Raw genomic sequence first — 22,122 nt, 5'->3', positions numbered from 1 at the left:
CCAGAAACTTGGCTAATGTTCTGGGGAGCCAGGTTCAAATCCCACCACGGCAATTTGAATTCAATAAAATATTTGGAATTAAGAATCTACTGATGACTGTGAAACCGTTGTCGGAAAATCCCACCTGGTTCACTAACGTCCTTTAGGGAAGGAAATCTGCCATCCTTACCTGGTCTGGCCTACTTCTGACTCCAGAGTCACAGCAATGTGATTGACTTTCAACTACTCTCAGGCAACTAGGAATGGGCAATAAATAGCAGCGGCCTACACTTCCCAGCCAGCAGCAAAGCAAGGGCACTCACTGCTGACTGCGAAGGTCAGTAAAAAGATAAAGTTAAAGTTCAACATGTTTATTTGGAATCACAAGCTCCCAGAGCGTTGCTCCTTCATCCAGCAAAGTCACCACCAATGCTTGTGATTTCAAATGAACCCGTTGGACTATAACCTGGTGTCTCACCCTGTCCACCACGGTCCAACGCCGACACCTTCACATCTCTGAGATTGAGTCACCTCTCCTGTAATGAGTTTCTCCTTTACTAGTGCAGTTTAAATCTGACCACAAATCAAAGGCAGGGGCAGCAATGACAGTAAGCAACATTTTCACACAAACTGGTCTTTTCCCTGTGTCCTTGTCCATGTTTATTCTCCCACCAGCCCCTCTGGGGTAAAAAAAAGATCTGTTTGTTATTTAATTCATTTTTGAACATGGAGACTGTGCGCCTGTGTGTGTGCGCCTGTGTGTGTGCGCCTGTGTGTGTGCGCCTGTCTGTCTCTGTCTCTGTCTCTCCAGGTTACAAACAGCCTACGGTCGATCGGCTGTGGAATCCCTGGGATCTCCTGTGAAACGTATTATGGAAATGCAAATTCTTTCTTTTGTCTTCTCCACCAGGGGGAAGAGTTGAACTGTTTGAAGCTTTGGGTGTTATCTAGACGTTCAGTTTTTCTCTGTTAAGTAATCGACCTTGCGTCGTAGAGGAAATCTGAGCTTGTGTGTGACTCATGGGTTTGTGGTATTGTCACTAGGTTAGTGAGGGTTATGCTCTGGGATTCTTTGAATCCCACCTTGGCAGCTGGTGAAATTTTAATTCAATAAAAAAAATGACCATTGTTGATTTTCAAAACCCATCCGGTTCACTAATGTCCCTTTAAGGAAGGAAATCTGCCTGTCTGGCCTACATGTGAGTCCAGAGCTATAGCAATGTCGTTGACTCTCAGCTGCCCTCTGAGATTGCCCAGTGCACCACTCAATTTAAGGGCAGTTTGGGATGGGCAATAAATGCTGGCCCAGCATTCTTTGGCAGGTTCTTGTGCTAGAGCAATGCATTAACCTGAAGCATAGATCAGTGAGCTAATAAGGCTAACTGTAGGACAAAAATAGAAAATACACCGGGTTAAGCTTGGGGCCCATCAATGGGTATTTTTGTTCAGGGTCACTGCCTGTGTGGCGTTTGCACGTTCTCCCCGTGTCTGCATGGGTTTCCTCCGGGTGCCCTGGTTCCCTCCCATAATCCAAAAGATGTGCTGGTTAGGTGGATTAGCTGTGGGAAATTGCCCCTTAGCGTCCCAAGAAGTGTAGGTTGGGGGGGAATTGGCCGTGGGAAACGTGTTGGGTTTGTGGGGATAGGGCAGAGGAACAGGACTTGGATAAAATACCCTGGAGTGTGCAGACTCGATGGGCTGCATAGCCTGTTCTGCACTGTAGGGATCCTAGTATATGGCTAGCTAAGGTTTCTAAACGGGGTCCAGGATGTTTGCAAACATGCCCGACAGAAGGAGGAAGCCAATGAACACTGACCACATGGTGGGGTTCAATGCTGTTTGGAACTCTCCACTCTAATAAAAGTACTGTCTTAACCTCGTGCAGCTGGATGTGACATTAAATGGCAAGAAGGATCCTTCCCCTCCTGCCCACCCCCACCCACCATCAGCACTATGTAAAGACACCATGATGTCCCTCCCGATCGCGATGATGCCAGGTCATTCGCCAGCTTGTTTATCCTGAATGTCTGCCCCATTCCTATCATTGGCTAAAATTTCAGTCGTCTACCAGAGCCGCCCTGGTCTGCAGACGTTATCGGACGCACTTAAAATATCGTGCTGACCGAATTTGCTTCCAGGCCCACGGGGACCAAGCTCACCAGCCTGCAGAGGAGGAGGAAGTGTACGAGGAAGTGGAGGCCACAGACCTTTCAGGTGGGGAGTGATGTGATCAGATTATTCATGAGAAAAATCTGCAATTATACCTCCCCAGACTCTGACTCACCATCTCACTGGCCACAGTGACGTCTTGGTTCCTCCCACAGTTCACAGAAATTAATACCAACATCAACTGCAAAGTCAAATTAAATCATTAAAATGTGCAAATAAGGGTAACCTGAGCAGGCTTGGGCACTCTGAGTGTCTGGCTTTATCTCTCCGAGTGCTCCTATTAGGTGGCCTCTCAGTAGCTGCAGTATGGCTGGTTGGAGGCTGCTGACCTTCAGGGTGCGTGGCGGGGGGAGGGGGGGCCTCGAGTAGTTCTGGGCCCTAGAGGTCTGGCTTCACCATCTTGGCATGGGTGGCTGGAAGGCAACAGCTGGAAGAGGTCGGGGACAGGATTGATGCCCTCCCCCGAGAAAGAAAAGAGAATTCGTGCTCCATGCTGCCACTTCCCCACGGTGATGCCCCCAGTGAGCAGATTGACGGACCCCCTGTGAACCTGAGAAGGCTCTGTGAGCAAGGCCCTGTGCCAAGTTGCTCCATGCTCTCCACTGCGGCAAGCATTCAGATACAACTATCAGCCTTCACCGAAGACTTCATCCCTCCCCCGCAGTGCAGCACACTCGCCTCGGAAAGTCCCGAGGGTCTGGGTTCAAATCCCACAGCAGCACCAGGCTTGAGGTTGGTCCTGGCAGGCAGTACTGAGGGAGTGCTGCATTGTCTGAGCTGCTGCCTTTTGCATCAGACACTAAACCAAGGCCCAGCCTCCCTCTTCCATTGGCTGCGAAAGATCCAATGGCGCTATTTTGCAGAAGAGCAGGGCATGGATTGGCTGCCACGTTTCCTACGTTCCAACAGTGGCTAAACTTGAAAGAGAACGCCATTGGTGGAAAATGTACCGAGATGGCAGGCAGTTTCCAGCTGCCTTGTGCCCTCCCGCTTTCCTGTGTCCTCCGCCTTGCCCGTGCCCTCCTGCGCCCTCGCGTTTCCTGCAATCTTCCATCAAGCCGGGCCCTCCTGCTTTCCTGCCCTCTCTCCCTTCCCACTCTTTCTCTTGTGCTTTCTCTTCTTCTTTTTGTTTCTCTCTCTCTCCTTCCCCTTCAGTCTTTCACTCCCTGTCCCTCTGCACGCTCTCTCTGGATTCCAGTGAGTCACTTTAGAACATAGAACACTACAGCACAAACAGGCCCTCCGGCCCACAAGTTGCGCCAATCATATCCATACCTACCAGGCCATAGAACTACCTGTGACTCCCAATCCCATTAGATCCTACGTACTCATCCAGAAGTCTTTTAAAACACCCCAGTGAGTTCGCCTACCACCACCGACGGCAGCCGATTCCACTCACTCACCACCCTCTGAGTGAAAAACTTACCCCTAACATCTCTATCTGCACTGTAGGGTTCTATGAGTCTGAGTTTATCTCCTCTGTACTTGCTTCCCAGCACCTTAAACCAGTGTCCTCTCGTAGCGACCATTTCAGTCCTGGGAAATAGCCTGCAAGAATCCACCCTATCTATTCCTCTCAACATTTTATAAACCTCTATCAGGTCGCCTCTCAACCTTCGTCTGTCCAGGGAGAAGAGACCTAGCTCCCTCAACCTATCTTCATAAGGCATGCCTCCCAATCCAGGCAACATCCTTGTAAATCTCCTCTGCACCCTTTCAATAGCTTCCACATCCTTCCTGTAGTGAGGCAACCAGAACTGCACACAGTACTCCAAGTGGGAGTACTTTGTCGTTATCCCAGTTCTTGGGAAATCTGTGGCTGGTGGGACATTTGACATTTGGTATTGTAAATATTGCCTGGAATTGTGAAGTCACTCAGCCTGTCACACGCAGTGTTGAAGGGAACTGAGTTGCACCGCACTTTCTTCAATTTGAACATCAGAAAAAATGGAACTGTTACGCAATATACCTTACTGAACACAGAGTGCATTTTTCCTGGGGAAAGTGTCTGTTCCACCCGCTTGCCTCAGCCAGGTCAGCGTTGCTGGCTTTGCCTGTTGGAGTCCTGCACTGTTAACATTAGAATATCTGGGGACAGGAAAGGCTTTTCAGTGAAATCTGTCTAGTGTGTGTGTGCCAGTCTGTACACACTGGCACATGCGTGCACACACACACACACACACACACACATATTGAAGAAGGAGCCTGAGTCACAGACTGAAAGACAGTGTTACCATCACTCTGTCAGAGATTTGCTGTGGTGGGAGAGCCTGCTTTCAAACACTTATAGAAAGGTGACATTTCGTCAAACGTTAAGAGAAATTGACTGTGAAACACTTGCTGGCTGCGCACCCTGATAAGAAAACCTCTGAAGCCATTTGGAAGTGGTTCTGTTTGATGGTGGGTTGGCCATCTGCTGTGGTTTCTGGTCAGTGGATGTGTTAGAATGACAAAGCTGGATTCTCTCTCGCTCGCTGTCCCATGCGCTCTGCCCGTTAGCACTCGGCTTCACTCCAGTGTCAATTTGTAAAGAAACAACCAGACACCAGGAAAAGCAGAATGGACTTTGATTTCTCGGGATTCGGGTCTGTTTTGAGGTGACCTGGCTGACAGGTGGGGGTTTGTTCTGGAGGATTGGTCTCTGGAAGATTGTATATCGATGGTTGCTGAAGGCTAACAGACTCGGAGGTTGCCCCTGACAGCAGTGACCCTCTTGAGGTTTACTGTTTGGAGGGGGATTGGAAGATCTGAGAACAAGACCCCAGAGCAGCTGGAGACCAGCGAATCTGGCACCTTCGTGTAGAATCATAGTATCCCTACAATGCAGAAGGAGGCCATTCAGCCCATCAGGCTGCACCGACAACAATCTCACCCAGGCCCTATCCTCGTAATCCCGCATATTTACCCTGCTAATCCTCCTGACACTAAAGGGCAATTTATCTTGACCAATCAACCTAACCTGCACATCTTTTGGAGTGTGGGGGGAAACTGGAGCACCTGGAGGAAACCCACGCGGACATGGGGAGAATGTGCAAACTCTATGAAGACAGTGACCCGAAGCTGGAATTGAACCCGAGTCCCTGGCACGGTGAGGCAGCAGTGCTAACCGTTGTGCCACCGAGCCTCCAGCACTGTTGTTGACTTTTAACTGTCCTCTGCAACAGCCCAGCCAAATATTCAGTTCAAGGGCAATTGGGGATGGGCAATGAATGCTGGCCTGTTGGCAGTGCCCACATCCCATGAAAGAATAAATTTTTGACGGTGCATGACAAGGAGAAACCTTTTGTTTCCATTCTTTCCTTTATCGTCACTTCTTTATTTCCAAGAACTACACCTCGTTCATAAAATTTTCAGAAACACATTACCGTTCAAACTTGATTTTACACAAAATACAATACAGTTTGGTTTCTTTGAGTACAGCTGTGTTGACATGCCTCTATACACTTTAGCCGGCTCTATAAACCAGCTAAACTGGTCACGTTTAAGCATTTACATTTCTTGGCAAACCTTCTTGGGAATATGTAATCCCCAAAGGGTTTCCTATGGATTCCCACCCCCTAGATGGACCATGGTGAGAGGGATGGGGCAGCACAGTGGTTAGCACTGCTACCTCACAGCACCAGGGACCCGTGTTCAATTCCAGCCTCGGGTCACTGTCTGTGTGGGAGTTTGCACATTCTCCCCATGTCTGCATGGGTTTCCTCCGGACACTCCAATTTCCTCCCATTTCCAAAAATGTGCAGATTAGGTGGATTGGCCATGCTAAATTAACCCATAATGTCCTAAGATGTGTAGGTTAGGAAGAATTAGCAGGGTAAATACATTGGGGTTCCAAGGATAAGGCCTGAGTAAAATTTAAATAAAAAGTGCTCAATGCAGATTCAATGGGCCAAATGGCATCCTGTTGCACTGTAGTGATTGTATCAGCCTGGGGCTCCAAAGTCATTTCATCCATCTTTGTTCTGTTGATGACCAGGTCTGTTGCTCTGGTTACCTGTGCATGTGCTGCAAGGCCAGTGACATTGGGCGGCACAGTGGTTAGCACTGCTGCTTCACAGCTCCAGGGACCTGCGTTCGATTCCCGGATTGAGTCACTGTCTGTGTGGAGTTTGCACATTCTCCTCGTGTCTGCGTGGATTTCCTCCGGGTGCTCCAGTTTCCTCCCACATTCCAAAGATGTGCAGGTTAGATTGATTAGCCATGCTTAAAAAATTGTCCCTTAAGAGTCCTGAGATGTGTAGGTTAGGGTTAGCGGGTAAGTATGTAGTGATATGGGGGTAGAGCCTGGGTGAGATTGTGAAACTCGATGGGCCTCTTTCTGCACTGTGGGGTTTTTATGATTCCATGATATCTCAGGGAGAGTCCCTCTTTTAACTGGTGACTGGATCAGACGCAAGCTGGCTAACTAAAAGGATATTGAGAAAGTGTGAAACCTCTTAATGCAGAAGGAGTGGGTCATTACATTTGCTTTTCACCTCTGGGACAATACCTACAGTGGTGCATGCATTTGTGACACCCGCATGCATTTCATTGCATCAATCGTGTTTGCCTTCCCTCTGCATTGATTTCCCCGTGGGAGTCTGCCGTGCTACAGCTGTACAAGTCGTTGGTGAGGCTGTACTTGGAGTATTGGGTACAGTTTTAGTCACCCTGTTACAAGAAAGACATTGATAACCTGGAAAGAATGCAAGGAAGATTTACGAGGATATTGCCAGGACTCGTGAGACTGAGTTATAGGGAGAGGTTGGTCAGGCTAGAATGAGGGGTGGCTTTACTGAGGTGTATGAAATCATGAGGGCTTAGATAGGAAGAACACACATAGTCTTTTCCCAGAGTAGGGGATTGAAAACCAGAAGGCTTTAAGGTGAGGGGGAACTTCATGCAGAGGGTGGTGTGTATATGGAATGAGCTGCCAGAGAAAGTGGTTGAGGCAGGTACAATAGCAACATTTGGATAAGTTCATCGATGTGAAAGGATTAGAGGGATGTGGGCCATAGGTGAGCAATTAGGACTAGCTGGGAGGGCATCATGTTTGGCATGGACCACTCTGCTGTATTGCTCTATGACTCTGGGTGAAGAAATTTCTCCTCACCTCAGTTCTAAAAGGGTTATCCCTTATCCTCAAACTCTGACCCCTAGTTCTGGACTCGCCTGCCATCAGGAACATTCTTTCTGAATCTGCCCTGTCTAACCCTGTTAGAATTTTGTAAGCTTCTGAGATCTCCTCTCAGTCTTCTAAACTCTAGTGAATATAATCCTAACCGACTTAGCCTCTCCTCATGTGACAGACCTGCCATCCCAGGAATCAGCCTAGTAAAACCTTGACTGTACTTCCTCTATAGCAAGGACATCCTTCCTCAGGTGAGGACACCAACACTGCACACAGTAATCCAGGTGTGGCCTCACCAATGCCCTGTAAACAATTGCAGTAAAACATCCTTATCCCTATACTCAAATCCTCTCACTGTGAAGGTCAACATACCATTTGCCTTCTTTACTGCCTGCTGTACCTGCACACTTTCTTTCAGCAACTGATGCATGAGGGCAGTAACTTGCGACATTGCAGAATTTTTAAAAATTAAAATTCCTTTTGTAGACTAAGGAGGGGAGGATCTAGAATCTCCATTTTGATTTGATTGGATTTATTATGGTCGCATGTATTAGCATATGGTGAAAAATGTTGGTTTTTGCGCGCTACACAGAGCATGGCGATCATAGAGAAGGAAAGGAGAAAATGCAGAGCAGTGAAGTTTTAGAAGCATAAAGAAGAGTAAAAGAATTAAAAGGTACGCTGGACATAGCTTGCAAGAAGTCACCTTGCTCCAGCGCTATCTTGGATCCTCATTTGTTTGAGGGTGAGCGGGCAGGTGGGGTTGCGGGGAGGATGGTGGCTGCAAAGAGACAAGTTGCAGATTCAGCACCAGGCAGTCAGTTTTCTGGCCCAGCGGGGGGGATGTAGTTCTCGCAGCTCCTGATTCCGGCAACCACCTCCAGTTGTTTTCTGAACAAACAAATGATTAATTTCAAAAGCCAAATGCATTCTTTTTTCCTCTGGCTCCAGGTTCCGGCATTAATGAGACACTAATAGCAGACAGCACCATCACTTTCTGTTTCATTTCTGTTTCTTGCTGATTGGAGCTGTTTTGTTTGGTATCACTTTCCCCCACAGTTGATGTATTCCTGGCTATCGTCTGCACCTTTTATCTCCACCCACTCGAAACACGTTTGTTCATACTTTTTTTTTCACTTTTAAATTGCCTTATCCTTACTCAGCTATTCCTTGTCCAGCAACAATCCAGTCTCAGCGTGAAACCATTTCCTGACGTCCTGTGTATTTTGCTGTGTTGGCTGGACGTGGTTCCGGCTTTCTTAATTACACACTTTCCAGGAAGGGTCATTGTCAACGCTGTCCCTTGATTGGAGGATAATGTCTCCCTGAGGGTCTTCATGTGACTGACCCCTCCCACCCACCGCAGATTCTGGGCGGGTGGGGTGGGATGTCCCGACGCCAATGGGATCCGGAGTTCGGGATGTACTTCCTCTTCCTTCCCTCTCTGCCGCTACTCATGGTCGCGATGTCGTGGCTCAATGTGGCAGCTGAATGGGCTGGCGGTCGCCATTGCAAACGATCGGTCACACTGGGGCGGCACAGTGGCTACCACTGCTGCCTTGCAGTGACAGGGACCCGGGTTCAATTCCAGTCTCGGGTCACTGTCTGTGTGGAGTTTGCACATTCTCTCTGTGTCTGCATGGGTTTCCTCCAGGTGCTCCGGTTTCCTCCAACATGCCAAAGATGTGCGGTTTAGATGGAGTGGCCATGCTAAATTGGCCCTTAGTGTCCCAAGATGTGTAGGTTAAGGGGATTAGCGGGGTCGTACATGGCGTTACGGCAACAGGGGCCGGGGGTGGGGAGGAATAGTTGTCAGTGCAGGCTTGATGGACCGAATGGCCTCCTCCTATACTGTTTGCATTCTATGATTCTACTTGGCCACAGCCCGATTGCTTGGTTGTTTGAAGACTGCTCTGGAATGGACTCTTAAATTGAAATTCTAGAAAGCCGTCTCCTCAGAACGCTGTCCCAGCTATTTCATATCTTGTTCACAGCCACTGTTAACCAGAAAACTGTTCCCGGGTGAACTCCGTCGTAGACTGAGGATTGTGTGTGTCTGTGTCTGTGTGTGTCTGTGTCTGTGTGTGTCTGTGTCTGTGTGTGTCTGTGTCTGTGTGTGTCTGTGTCTGTGTGTGTCTGTGTGTGTGTGTCTAGGTGTGGAAGCGAGTGGCTGCGTCTGTCTGGTGCGTGAGGGTGGGGTGGATGTCTGTGTCCTGTCTGGGGAGATGGAAGTCGCTGTGTATGCAGTGGCGGGAGGAGGGGGAGAAGAGGTGCCACTTTAAGAGCATTGGGAAACTCCGATGGTATAAAGATGATTCAAATTAGTTAAGATTCCACAAACACTGGAAATAATGTTGAATGTTGCAGGGAGAGGGTGAAAGACGTTTACGAGGCACTGTACACATTTAACCTCATTTCAAGGCGTGCACTGAGAGGGATATTAATTTCGAAATAGTACATTTCCTGGCACTAAAACTTTTACAAGTGTGATATTAGAATACTTTCTAAACATTGAAATCTTCCCCACCCTCGGATGTCTGCTTTTGATCTAAATTTATGCTTTGAATTGCTTTGTTGAGAGTTCATTATATTAAACCACCTACGCTCCCCCGGCTGCCTTTGTCAATTGTTATCTAATCTCTCCTCCATCCGTTGAATCAGTACTTTTTTCTAATGCTATATTACACCTCTGCTACTGGCAGATTTTTCCATCGTCCTCTCTCGTGCACCGTGGGATGCTTCATCCACGTGGCGCTAGATTAATGTAAGTTCTTTTCAGGTGCCGAGACTTATTTTCTTCACCTGTTTTTCTCTACGGGGCCAGAGTCTTTGCTGGTAACACCCCCAGCAGTTCGCTGAAAGCGACATGTTAAAAATAGCCCCAGCGGCAAAGGACAAATAGAACTGTTTCTGATGTCCTTGCTACAGAGCAGCTCCAATTTGCCCCCACTAATTTCCTTTTGAACACCCTGTAGGTGGCACAGTGGTTAGCACTGTTGCCCCACAGCGCCAGGGGCCTGGGTTCGATTCCCGGCTTGGGTCACTGTCTGTGTGGAGTCCGCACGTTCACCCTGTGTCTGCGTGGGTTTCCTCTGGGGGCTCCGGCTTCCTCCCACAGTCCAAAAGACGTGCTAGTTAGGTGCATTGGCCGTGCTAAATTCTCCCTCGAACAGGCACCAGAGTGTGGTGACTAGGGGATTTTCACAGTGACTTCATTGTAGTGTTAATGTAAGCCTACTTGTGTCACTAATGAATAAGTAAACTTAAACTTCCACAAACAATCAGGGTCAAGCTCCTGTGATGCATTGATCGTCATTGTATCGGGGACGTTGTGTCGCTTGAACATTGTGTATCAGAGGAACGTGTTTAGCACTGCTGCCTCACAGCACCAGGGTTTAATTCCGGCCTTGGGTAACTGTATAGAGTTTGCTCGTGCATCCCGTGTTTGCGTGGGTTTTGTCCAGGTGCCCCGGTTTCCTCCCACAGTCCGAAAGATGTGCGGGTTAGGTTGAATGGCCAGGCTCAATTATCCCTTAGTGTCAAGGGGTAAATACCCGGGGTTATGGGGATAGGGCCTGGGTGGGATTATTGTCGGTGCAGGCCCAATGAGCCGAATGGCCTCCTCCTGCACTGTAGGGATTCACTGATTCAGGCCGGTCAGTGGGCGACAATGAACACAGTCGTCCCAGTATCCTCTCAACCAAGTAATACCAGTCGCTTCATCCTATATTGACCTAAGCATGAAGCAGTCCTTCCCAGGGGCAATAAATGGTGGGCAGCCAGCGACGCCCATGTCCCCTGAACGAATAAAAAAAGGGAAGTTGAACAATGTAGTCAAATAACGAGAATAATGAACATCAAAACATGAAGGATATGGGAAAAGTTTGTTGAACATTGGAAATGTGCTACATCAGAGTATTAGTGCCGGCTGAAAGGAGCAGTTAATGTTAAATTCAACCCCTTCGTTATAATTACTAGTGATCGAGCCAAGGGAAATCTTGATGTCTGCTTGCTTGCAAGGGTAACCTGTGGCCAGCAGTGGTATAAAAGCTCCTAGTCAGCGTTCAGAGAGACGTGGAAACAGGTTTCCTGTCTACTCACCCGATTTTGGTGTGTGGAGGAGGTTGGGGGGGAGGCGAAGAGACACAGAGACTGATTTAAGATAACACTGAGACTATATCAAAGGAGAAGACTGGCTGGCAGAAGACTGAGATTTTAGGAAAGAATGATAAAGATATGGATTTTATATGGTAGCCACCTTGCCTTTTACACCCACAGCAGATGAAGGTGTAGTTACAAAGCACAGACAGTTTCCTTCTGGGTTGGTACTTTACCTGGTTGTGGTTTTGAGCAAGATTTCCTTACGCCCTCGTTCATCTTGCACTGAAGATGGAAAATGCTGGAAATACAAATCTTACTCTCTGAAAAGTCACCCTATGTAGGCGAGCTGTTGGTCTGGGTCAGCTGTGGCTCAGCTGGGAGCACACTTGCCCCTGAGTCGCCCGGCTCTCGGTTCAAGTCTCCCTCCAGGGTCTGAACACAAAAATCAAGGCTGACAAGTTAGTGCAGTGCTGAGAGAGTGCTGCACTGTTGCTGCAGCACTGCATAGCTAATGCATGATGCATTAAGCTGTAACTGTTCCCCCCCCCCCCCCCCCCCCCGCCAGTCTGCCTGAGCCAAAGAATCTCTACATTCGGCCCGTCAAACCTGCACCATCTCACCCAGGCCCCTCCCCTCTATCCCCATACACCCACGCATTTAACATGGACAACCTAACCCCCACATCTTTGAACTGAGGGAGGGGAGCATGCAGACTCCACACAGATAGTGACCCGAGCTGGGAGTCGAACCCAGGTCTTTGGCACTGCGAGGCAGCAGTGCTAATCACTGTGCCATTGTCTTGTGGATGGAAAAGATCCCATATGACACTGCTTTGATTGTGTTTGTCAGTGTTAGAAAAGGGGAAGGCAGCTTTCTCTTATCAAAAAGGTGATCCTTGCATTTTTGTTTCAGGGTGGCGGTTTTCTTCCTTATCTTTCATGTTCTCTCCTCAGCCTAAGTGTAACAACTCCACAGGTGAAACCAACTCCAAATTGCATTGGGTATAGAAAGAGCCACTAATTAGAAAAACACAGAGGTTTATGTTGCACTTTTTGCGACCACCAGACATGATCTCAAATCAGTTTTCAGCCAATTAAACTCTTAGTCATTGTTGTAAGGTCGGAAATGTAGCAACCAATTTATGCACAGCAAGATCCCACAAACAGCAGGCAATCTGCTCTTTGCCAAGTTGATGAGGTGATAAATCTTGGACTGGGACACCAGGGGTAACTCACCTACTGGGACCATTTACTGCACCCCACCAGGCAGTCGGATTTCGTTTAGGATCTCATCCAATAGGCGGCACCCTCTGACAGTGCAGCACTCCCTCAGTGGGCTATTGGGAGTGTCAAGCCCCAAACACTTGTGCCTCAAAGCTGAGAGTGATACCAACCCTGTTACAGTTGCTTCTGAACTTCAGCTTGTTTTCACGTAGTGACTGGTAATGTTGTAAAACATCCCTAGGTGTGTAATCCAGAGAGAATCAAACAGAACTTTGACACCGAGGCACATTAAGAGATACTCGGACAGGTGACCTGAGGTATGGTCAAAGTGATGAGTTTTACAGAGCATCAAAATTAAAGAGAAAGAGGTGGAGATGTTTGCAGAGGGAATTCCAGGAGTTAGGCAGTTGAAGAAACACTTCAACTGAGAGATGGAGCAACTAAAATTGATGATGTGCAACAGGCCAGAATTGGAAGGGGGCAGAGATCTTGGAGGATGTTGCAGAGTTTCTGAAAGGAGCCAGACCAATGAGGGATTGGAGATAAGTGTAATAAGTCCTCGGAGACGGAAGTTCCTTCACCAGAATTTCTTTATTTACAAGTATTGGATATACAGAGTACTCTCAGCATGCATAAGGGCAGCACGGTGGGTCCTGGGTTCGCTTCCCGGCTTGGGTCACTGTCTGTGCGGAGGCTGCATGTTCTCCCCATGTCTGTGGGTTTCCTCCAGGTGCTCCAGTTTCCTCCCACAGTCCAAAAAACGTGCTGGTTGGGCACATTGACCCGAACAAGTGCCGGACTGTGGCAACTTGGGGAATTTCACAGTAACTTCATTGCAGTGTTAATGTAAGCCTTACGCATGACTGATAATAAATTAAAATTAAACTAGTCACCAGACTCCGGCACACGTTCGGGTACACTGAGGAAGAATTTAGCATGGCCAATGCACCTAACCAGCACGTCTTTTGGACTGTGGGAGGAAACTAGAGCACCCGGAGGAAACTAATACAGACAAGGAGAGAACACGCAAACTCCACACAGACAATGACCCAAGCTGGGAATTGAACCCAGATCCTAGCAGTGCTAACCACTTGCCACTGCGCTGCTCTTAATTACTGTGCCATGCTTATACATGATAGAGTGATATAATGCCTGTTTGTAGTGTTTTTTTTTAACTTCTAAGCACTATCATTGGATCTGAAGCTGACTGTTCCCCTCTTCATTACTGAACATTGCATTTTTTTTTTAAAAAGACATATGCAAAGTGTTTACCACAGATATCATTCCTATTACAACTCTTGATCTCCCTTTCCAAGCACTCTCCTGCCCCTCAGCCCCTGACCCCTGTCTCCAGGAGCCCGATCGCTCACTTGCGAGTCTCTCCCTCATCCCAGAGACCAGGATCACTGCCCAAACCCAATGCTATTGAATCCAAAGACTTGCCCACGTAACCAGGGGATCGCAGTGGTCTGGGCCTTCAGTGTGGGGAGGCCAGAAGCCCAATATGCTCAGTCCTCACCAGGCAACTAGCTTGATTTCTCAAACATAAATACAAATTGTACCAGTTGCCAGATTCCAGGTGTCGCTCCTCTTTGGAGAATCAAGGCCTTATTAAAACAAAAGCACCATCCAGCTAAACAGACAAATTGTACAACACATCTAAACACAACTTGGACATTGTAAGTTGAGGTTTACTTTGTAATTTTAGTAAGGTTGTTTAATTTGCCTGGAAAGCTGATTGCAATCAATGTAATTACGCGCAGGTGGAGGGCATCATTCTCACAAAGTGAGAATTTTGTGCATTGCTGGATTAGGAGCTACGGGGGTTGGGGAGCACAGGGTCAAAGGGGACGTAGCGCGAGTTTTGGGTATGGAGAGGGTAGTTAGGTATCTGCTTCTCCCATTTCACCCTGTAAATCAACAGAGTAAAAATTAGCTCCAGTTCTGCCCTTCCCCAACAGACACTTTTGAATATAATACATTGTTTAATCTTGTCAGCCGTAAATCCATGTTTGGCATCTCATTCCTCAAGAAACTTGGGAATTTTTTTTTGTATCAATTCGTCTTCAAGCTGTTTACCCTGACTGCTTCTGTCTACATCAGGGTTGAACCATTTTTGAAGGTGATGGGAAAAGGGGTTCCTCTCTTGGACAGTTAGAAAACAAATACTGTCCGCTGATAAACGTGCCAGTTAATGAGTGAAGCCATGGACAGCAATAGGTTGTGATGAGAATCATCATAGAATCTCTACAGTGCAAAAGGAGGCATTTCGGCCCATCGAGTCCATAGCGACCGCAATCCCATCCAGGCCCCACTCCTGCAACCCCGCACATTAACCCTGCCAATCCTCCTGATACTAAGGTCAATTTAGCATGGCCAATCAACCTAACTCGCATAACTTTGGAGCATTAGAGGAAACTGGAGCACCCGGAGGAAACCCACACAGACATGGGGGAGAATGTGCAAACTCCACACAGACTGTGAACCGGTGCTGTGAGGCAACTGTGCTAACCACTGTGCCACCTTGCTGACCAAGAGAGCTAATCGAACAGATGCCTTTTTGTATGTATCCATAAGAACATAAGAAATAGGAGCAGGAGTAGGCCATCTGGCCCTTCGAGCCTGCCCCGCCATTCAATAAGATCATGGCTGATCTGTCGTGGCTCAGTTCCACTTTCCGGCCCTCTCCCCATAACCCTTAATCCCCTCTCTTATCAAAAACCCATCAACCCGCTTCTTGAAAATATTTAGCGAGGCAGCCTCCACCACTTCAACGGGTAGAGAATTCCAGAGATTCACCACCCTTTGAGTGAAGAAGTTCCTCCTCAACTCCGTTCTAAAACACCCCCCCTTTATCTTGAGGCTGTGCCCCCTAGTCCTACTGTCTTTTTTCAGTGGGAAGAGTCTCTCCACCTCTATCCTATCCATCCCATTCATCATCTTATACGTCTCAATGAGATCTCCCCTCATTCTTCTAAACTCCAACGAGTACAAGCCTAGTTTATTCAGCCTCTCCTCATAGTTCAACCCCCTCAACTCCGGTATCAGCCTAGTAAACCTCCTCTGCACTCCCTCCAAGGCCAAAATATCCTTGCGCAGGTGCGGCGCCCAAAACTGCACACAGTACTCCAGTTGCGGCCTCACCAATGCCCTATACAGCTGCAGCAAGACCTCCCTACTTTTATATTCAATCCCCCTCGCTATGAAGGCCAGCATCCCATTCGCCTTCCTGACCACCTGCTGCACCTGCAAGCTGGGTTTTTGCGACTCATGCACAAGCACCCCGAGGTCCCTCTGCACCGTCGCCTGCTGCAGTTTTTCGCCCCGTAAGTAATAGTCCTTCTTACCATTCTTCCTACCAAAGTGGACCACCTCACACTTGCCAACATTAAATTCCATTTGCCATTTCCTGGCCCATTCGCCCAGCCTATCTAGATCCTTCTGCAGACTCTCCACACCCTCCGCACAATTTGCCGTTCCCCCAATCTTGGTGTCATCCGCAAATTTCGACACCCTACACTCGGTTCCCTCCTCCAGATCATCTATATAAATGGTAAAAAGCTGAGGCCCCAACACCGACCCCTGGGGCACTCCACTGGTCACCATCCGCCAATCCGAATAGCACCCGTTGACCCCCACTCTCTGCCTCCTATTTGACAACCAATCCTCTATCCACGCTAACACCCTACCCCCAACTCCAAGTCCCCTGACCTTCTGCAATAACCTCTTGTGAGGTACTTTGTCAAACGCCTTCTGAAAATCCAGAAAGACCACATCCACCGGCTCTCCTCTATCCACCGCCCTAGACACATCCTCATAGAACTCCAGTAAATTTGTCAGACACGACTTCCCTTTAATGAAACCGTGCTGCGTCTGCTCTATCAAGCAATTGCCTTCAAGATGCCTCGCGATTTCCTCCTTAATGACGGATTCTAGCATTTTACCTACCACAGACGTTAAACTAACTGGCCTATAATTCCCTGCCTTTTGCCTGGCACCCTTCTTAAACAACGGCGTAACATTAGCCGCTTTCCAATCTTCCGGCACTTCCCCGGAATCCAGCGACGTCTGGAAAATAACCACCAAGGCATCCACTATAACCTCCGCCATTTCTTTCAGAACCCTCGGATGCATTCCATCTGGTCCTGGGGACTTGTCCACAATCAGCCCCTCCAGTCTGTCGAGCACCGCCTCTGTAGTAACAGTAATGTCATTAAGACCCTCCAGTCCTACCACCTTTCCATCGCCAACACCCGGCAAATTATTCACGTCCTCCTCCGTGAAGACAGAAACAAAAAAGTTATTCAATACCTTAGCCATATCCCCATCCCCTACCACTAGGTCAAGACGTAGGAGCGGGAGTAGGCCATTCAGCCCATCTGCTCCACTCAATGAGACCGTAATTGTTCTGATCGTCCTCAACTCCACTTTCCCACCGTATTCCCATAACTCTTGAATCCCTCACTGATATAAGACCATAAGCTGTCGTGCCAAAGAGCTGTTTTCTGTCGGGCAGTAACGTTCACTGTCTTCCTTTTCTTCAGGGTTGATGCCAATGCTGACAAGAAAATTAGTGCGAGTGAGATGCAGCGATGGATTATGGAAAAGACCGAGGAGCATTTCCAACAGGCCACAGAGGAGAACAAGCTACACTTCAAAGCTGTAGACCCTGACGGAAATGGTAATGCGGTTGATTTGTGAATTTGAGATCCCTCCCCAAACCTCTCCACCCAACCTTCCACCTATAACAACCTCCTTTTTTAAAACCCACCTCTGTTAACCATTCTCCCTTATCTTTCCATTAGCTCAGTGTCTGTTTTCCCTATGTTTCTTGGGATGCTCTAACTGGGATATATTCGTAGTTGAGTGATGCACTCCAGTGATGAAATATATTCAAAAGAATTGCTTATGGAGCTAAATGGCCCACAGTAGGTGGGTAACTTTTTAAAAACAAAAGATTCATTTCTCAGCGACTGACGGAAGAACCAAAGAACAAGATTCCAGATTGGACTATGAAGAGAGACTAAATAGACTGGGTCTGTACTCATTGGAGTTTAGAAGAATGAGGGGGGATCTTATAGAGACGTATAAGATAATGAAGGGGATGGATAGGGTAGAGGTAGAGAGATTCTTCCCACTCAAAGGACAGCAGGACTAGAGGGCACAGCCTCATGATAAGGGGGGGGGCGCAGTTTAGAACGGAGTTGAGGAGGAACTTCTTCACTCAAAGGGTGGTGAATCTCTAGAATTCTCTACCCGTTGAAGTGGTGGAGGCTACCTTGCTAAATATATTTAAGACACAGGTAGATAGGTTTTTGGTACGCAGGGGAATTAAGGGTTATGGGGAGAGGGCGGGAAAGTGGAACTGAGCCACTTCAGATCAGCCATGATCTTATTGAATGGCGGGGCAGGCTCGAAGGGCTAGATGGCCTACTCCTGCTCCTATTTCTTATGTTCTTATGTTATGCAGATTATAAGACTTTTACTGTAACAAACTGGAACCAACACAGATCAAACATCAATTAACTGGCCAACAGTACATAAACCTGAAGAAAAAGTGCTGTCATAACTTATAAAATCCTTTTACTGTTTGCCATGCTTCAAGCAGTGTAGCTTTATAGGAACTCATTCGTGCCTCTCCAGCATAAGTTCACTTCTACCCACCAAGCCAGGTTAAATCTTCCCAAGTCTATCGAAACTTGTTCCACTCCCAAGATTTTCCAAAGACCGCTATCACCAGCAAGGCACACTCCAATGATTCCCTGTTTCTTAAATCTTCAGGAGCCCTGAGTGTTCTGTCCCTTTCTTTTAAACAGAAAGCAAGCTCTCCAAAGCATCCTTATTAGATCAGGCAGAACCTGTGGAGGACGGTAAGATGTGGTTCCTCGAGCTTGCTTTGAACTTCACCAAATTTACCAAACGTTCCGAGCCAGTGAAAGCACTTCCTGAAAAATGGAGAGTGAAACTCTCTTTTTGTTCTCTATAGCTCTGACAAAGGGTCATCTAGATTCGAAACGTTGGCTCTATTCTGTTTCCACGGATGCTGTCAGACCTGCTGAGATTTTCCAGCATTTTCTGTTTTTCTTTCTTTTATCAGTTTTTAATGATCTCCCCCTGCATCTTAGGCCTGTCACAGGCTGTTTTGTGATACTCCCTCTCCTGGTGCTTGTTTCTTGAGCTGATGTCTTCGTCCCTCAAACCAGCTGCTTTTCACTCCTGGTGATGATGGCTGAGGGTTTTCCGGCTTCTCTCTCTGCAGCTGCTGATCAGCCAAAGCAGTTACGCTCGCGCCATACCTGAGCTTCTTATCCTTGACAAGAGACCCGGAGCTATAATCAGCACGGTGGCACAGTGGTTAGCATTGCTGCCTCACAGCGCCAGCGACCCGGGTTCAATTCCAGCCTTGGGTCTGTGTGGAGCTTGCACGTTCTCTCCATGTCTGCGTGGGTTTCCTCCAGGTGCCCCGATTTCCTCCCACAGTCCAAAGATGTGTGGGCTAGGTTGATTGACCGTGCTAAATTCTCCCTCGGTGTCAGGGGACCAGCAGGGTGAATATGTGGGATTACAGGAATAGGGCCGGGGTGAGATTGTGGTTAGTGCAGACCCGATGGGCTGAATGGCGTCGTTCTGCACTGGAGGGATTCTATGTTTCTATTCTATGATAATCGGTGTGGTGTGAGGAATGTGACTGGGGCTGTCCCTGTGAGTCCCTGGCTTCCAAATTGTCTCCCACCCCCAAGATTCCGGGAACATTTATTTAAATGAGGACCAGCCATTCGGATCAAATCCCTGGATTCTGCAGGTGTACCGGTCACTTAGTGGGTCATGTGCCCTGCTCTCATCTCCTTGGTAAAAACTGGGGTTATTTACACTGCTGATCTTCCAGTCCTGCCGAAGCCAATAGATTATAGGCTGGTTTGCCACATCAGCAAGACCAGGAAATTCTGCCCACTGTCCTTTTACATCTCTGCTTGGCCATGTTCACTGCCACTAAATCAGCTTTGAATCCTCTGGAATGACTTTCCATTCCAGTCTCGTAAGAAATCCTTCTCCAGTTCTCCATTTTCTCTACTGCGAGCCGAAATTCTCCGGCCGTTCCCACCGGCAGGATCTTCCGGAACCACCGACACCACCCCCTCACCGCGCGTTCCCCTGCGGAAGAGAGTGCGAAGGACGGAGGGCCCATTGACTGGAAGATCCCGCCTCTATCTGACGGCCAGCCCCCTCCCACCGTAAGGTACGTGCCGCTGAGGGGACGGAAAATCCTGCTCTCGCTCTCCCAACCAAGATTACAAACAAAAGCAGAGAATCTCAGCAAGTCTGACAGCATCTGTGGAGAGAGAATAGAGCCAACGTTTCGAGTCAGGGTGACCCTTTGTCAGAGCTTGCAACTGTCGCTAGTCCAGTGACTAATTCTGTGACATCAAGATTTCAATTGTTTGAGAATTTATATGCATTCTTCAATGTCTGCTCTTCTAAATACCAGGTTTTTTTTGTGCCTGTTTGCAAGTCCGCCTGATTTGTTTCTGTTTGAAAGCAGTGTTTATCAGAGGAATCACAACACTCCTCTTATCCTGCCTCGTGCATCACTGAAGATTAGATAATAAATCAGTGTTTCCATTTCTGTTGCAGTGCATGTTTTAACTCCAGGTAATCAGGTGCAGTATTGCTCTCCACAAGCCGGATAACGATTCATCTATTTCTGTCCTGCGATTGTTTCATGTTTGCTTGGTTTTAATCTCATTTCGGGCTCTGATAGCTGATTAGAATGGTGGTTTTGAGATTGTTTTGCAAAGGTGTATTTTGTTCTTAAAATATCTGAAAGGACGCTATGGAACGTTTCAAAATGGCCACTACAGAGTGCGATAACGTTCATGTTTTCTACCTAGATCACGTTCAACTCTGAGGTGCTTCAACACAAACAAATATCACAGACATTTCCAAATGATATTGAAGTTGTCTTCATCAAGAGGGGCTTCAATGTGGTTATGATCCATGTGGTTCACTGTATACACTCACCTGAGGGGCTTTATACAATTCCCTGCTGAAAGGTGTTAGATAACAACTCTTCCCCATCTTGTAGAACAGAATCCCTACAGTGCACAAGGAGGCCATTCGACTCATTGAGCCTACACCGACTCGCCAATAGAACCTCCAAACCAGGCCCTATCCCCATAACCCCCATGTATTTACCCAACTAATCCCCCTAACCTACACGTCTTGAGATACTAAGGGGCAATTTACCATGGCCAATCCACCTAACCTGCACATCTTTGGACATTAAGGGCCAATTTAGCATGGCCAATCCACCCAAGACAAAACTGGAGCACCTGGAGGAAACCCACACAGACATGGGAAGAGTGTGCAAACTCCACACAGACAGTGATCTGAGGCTGGGACCGAACCTGGGTCCCTGGTGCTATGAGGTAGCAGTGCTAACCACTGTGCCGCCAAGAAAAACAACTCTTACCGTTGAAATATGTGGGATATCTTTCCACGTAAGGCACGATTTGTTCGAAAGGAACGTTGTGAAACTTGATATTCAGTAAGATCTGGTCAGCAGGATTGTGGCCTCTGCGGAGGAGAATGGTGGTTTTGAGATCGTACAGTTAGTTTCTATTCATTGGGTGTGGGTGTAGCTGGCAGGACGAGCATTTATTGAGGACAGTTAAGAATCAACCGCAATACCGAGAGTCTGGAGTCAAATGTAGGCCAGTCACATGTAGACAATCACCAGTGGTTTCATAGTCACTGTTAGGAGTTCAATTCCAGATTTTTAATGAATTCAAATTTTGCTATCTATCCCAGTGGGATTTGAACACTGGTCTCCAGAGCAATACTTATGGATAAATACCCTATCACTCTGCCACAGTTTTTATCCTAGTCCCTTTTGAAAGTTACCAGTGAATTGGCTTTCACCATCTTTCCAGTGTGTTCTCCCCACATCCTCAGAACATGCTACCTTTTATTTATTTTTAAATATCCTCACCTTCCTCCTTTTGCAAAATATTTCTAAACCTGAGGAGGAGCAAGTACCTCATTTTCCGATTAGGCACATCATAGCCTTTGGAACTCAATGTTGAGTTCAACAACATTAACCTGACCTTTCCCCTCCTCCTTGACTTTTCTCTAAAATCCAAAACTCTTCTGTCCCAGTGCAAACAACCCCCACTGGGCCATCTCTCACTTGTTCTTAGGTTTTGCTCTCACTGAGCGCTGACCTTTGTTCTCGCATTAACACACTCTGCCGTCTTGACTTGATGCCACTGTCAGTCCTTCACGCTGCCATTAACACTTCCTCTGTCTTGTGCCCTGCACACCTTTGTTGCAACCTCTCCCAGCTTCCACCCATCATTGCATTTCTATTTTTGCTTCACCCCCTCTTGTACAGCATAAAATCCACCACATTTCCCTTCTCTATAACTCTGAGGAAGAGTCATCCTGACTCGAAATGTTAACTCTGTTTCATTCTCCGCAGATGCTGCCAGACCTGCTGAGCTTTTCCAGCACTTCCTGTTTTTTGTCTCAGGTTTCCAGCGG

The 22,122-nt window shown here is 47.6% G+C and overlaps 1 protein-coding gene across 1 annotated transcript in view; it reads left to right on the top strand.

Annotated features, from left to right (window-relative positions):
* Positions 1 to 22,122, top strand: part of sdf4 (stromal cell derived factor 4) — a 74,110-nt gene that overhangs the window by 16,806 nt on the left and 35,182 nt on the right. The window contains exon 2 of the mRNA XM_080215188.1: positions 17,127 to 17,263. Within this exon, the coding sequence (XP_080071314.1) occupies positions 17,127 to 17,263 (137 nt within the window). The remainder of the gene's footprint in view (positions 1 to 17,126; positions 17,264 to 22,122) is intronic.

The sequence above is a fragment of the Carcharhinus amblyrhynchos genome, chromosome 30 (genome assembly GCF_965287045.1).
Source record: "Carcharhinus amblyrhynchos chromosome 30, sCarAmb.v2.hapA, whole genome shotgun sequence".
Lineage (NCBI taxonomy): Eukaryota > Metazoa > Chordata > Chondrichthyes > Carcharhiniformes > Carcharhinidae > Carcharhinus > Carcharhinus amblyrhynchos.
Note: the sequence above shows the minus strand (reverse complement) of the source record. Positions and strands in the feature narration are given on the sequence as shown.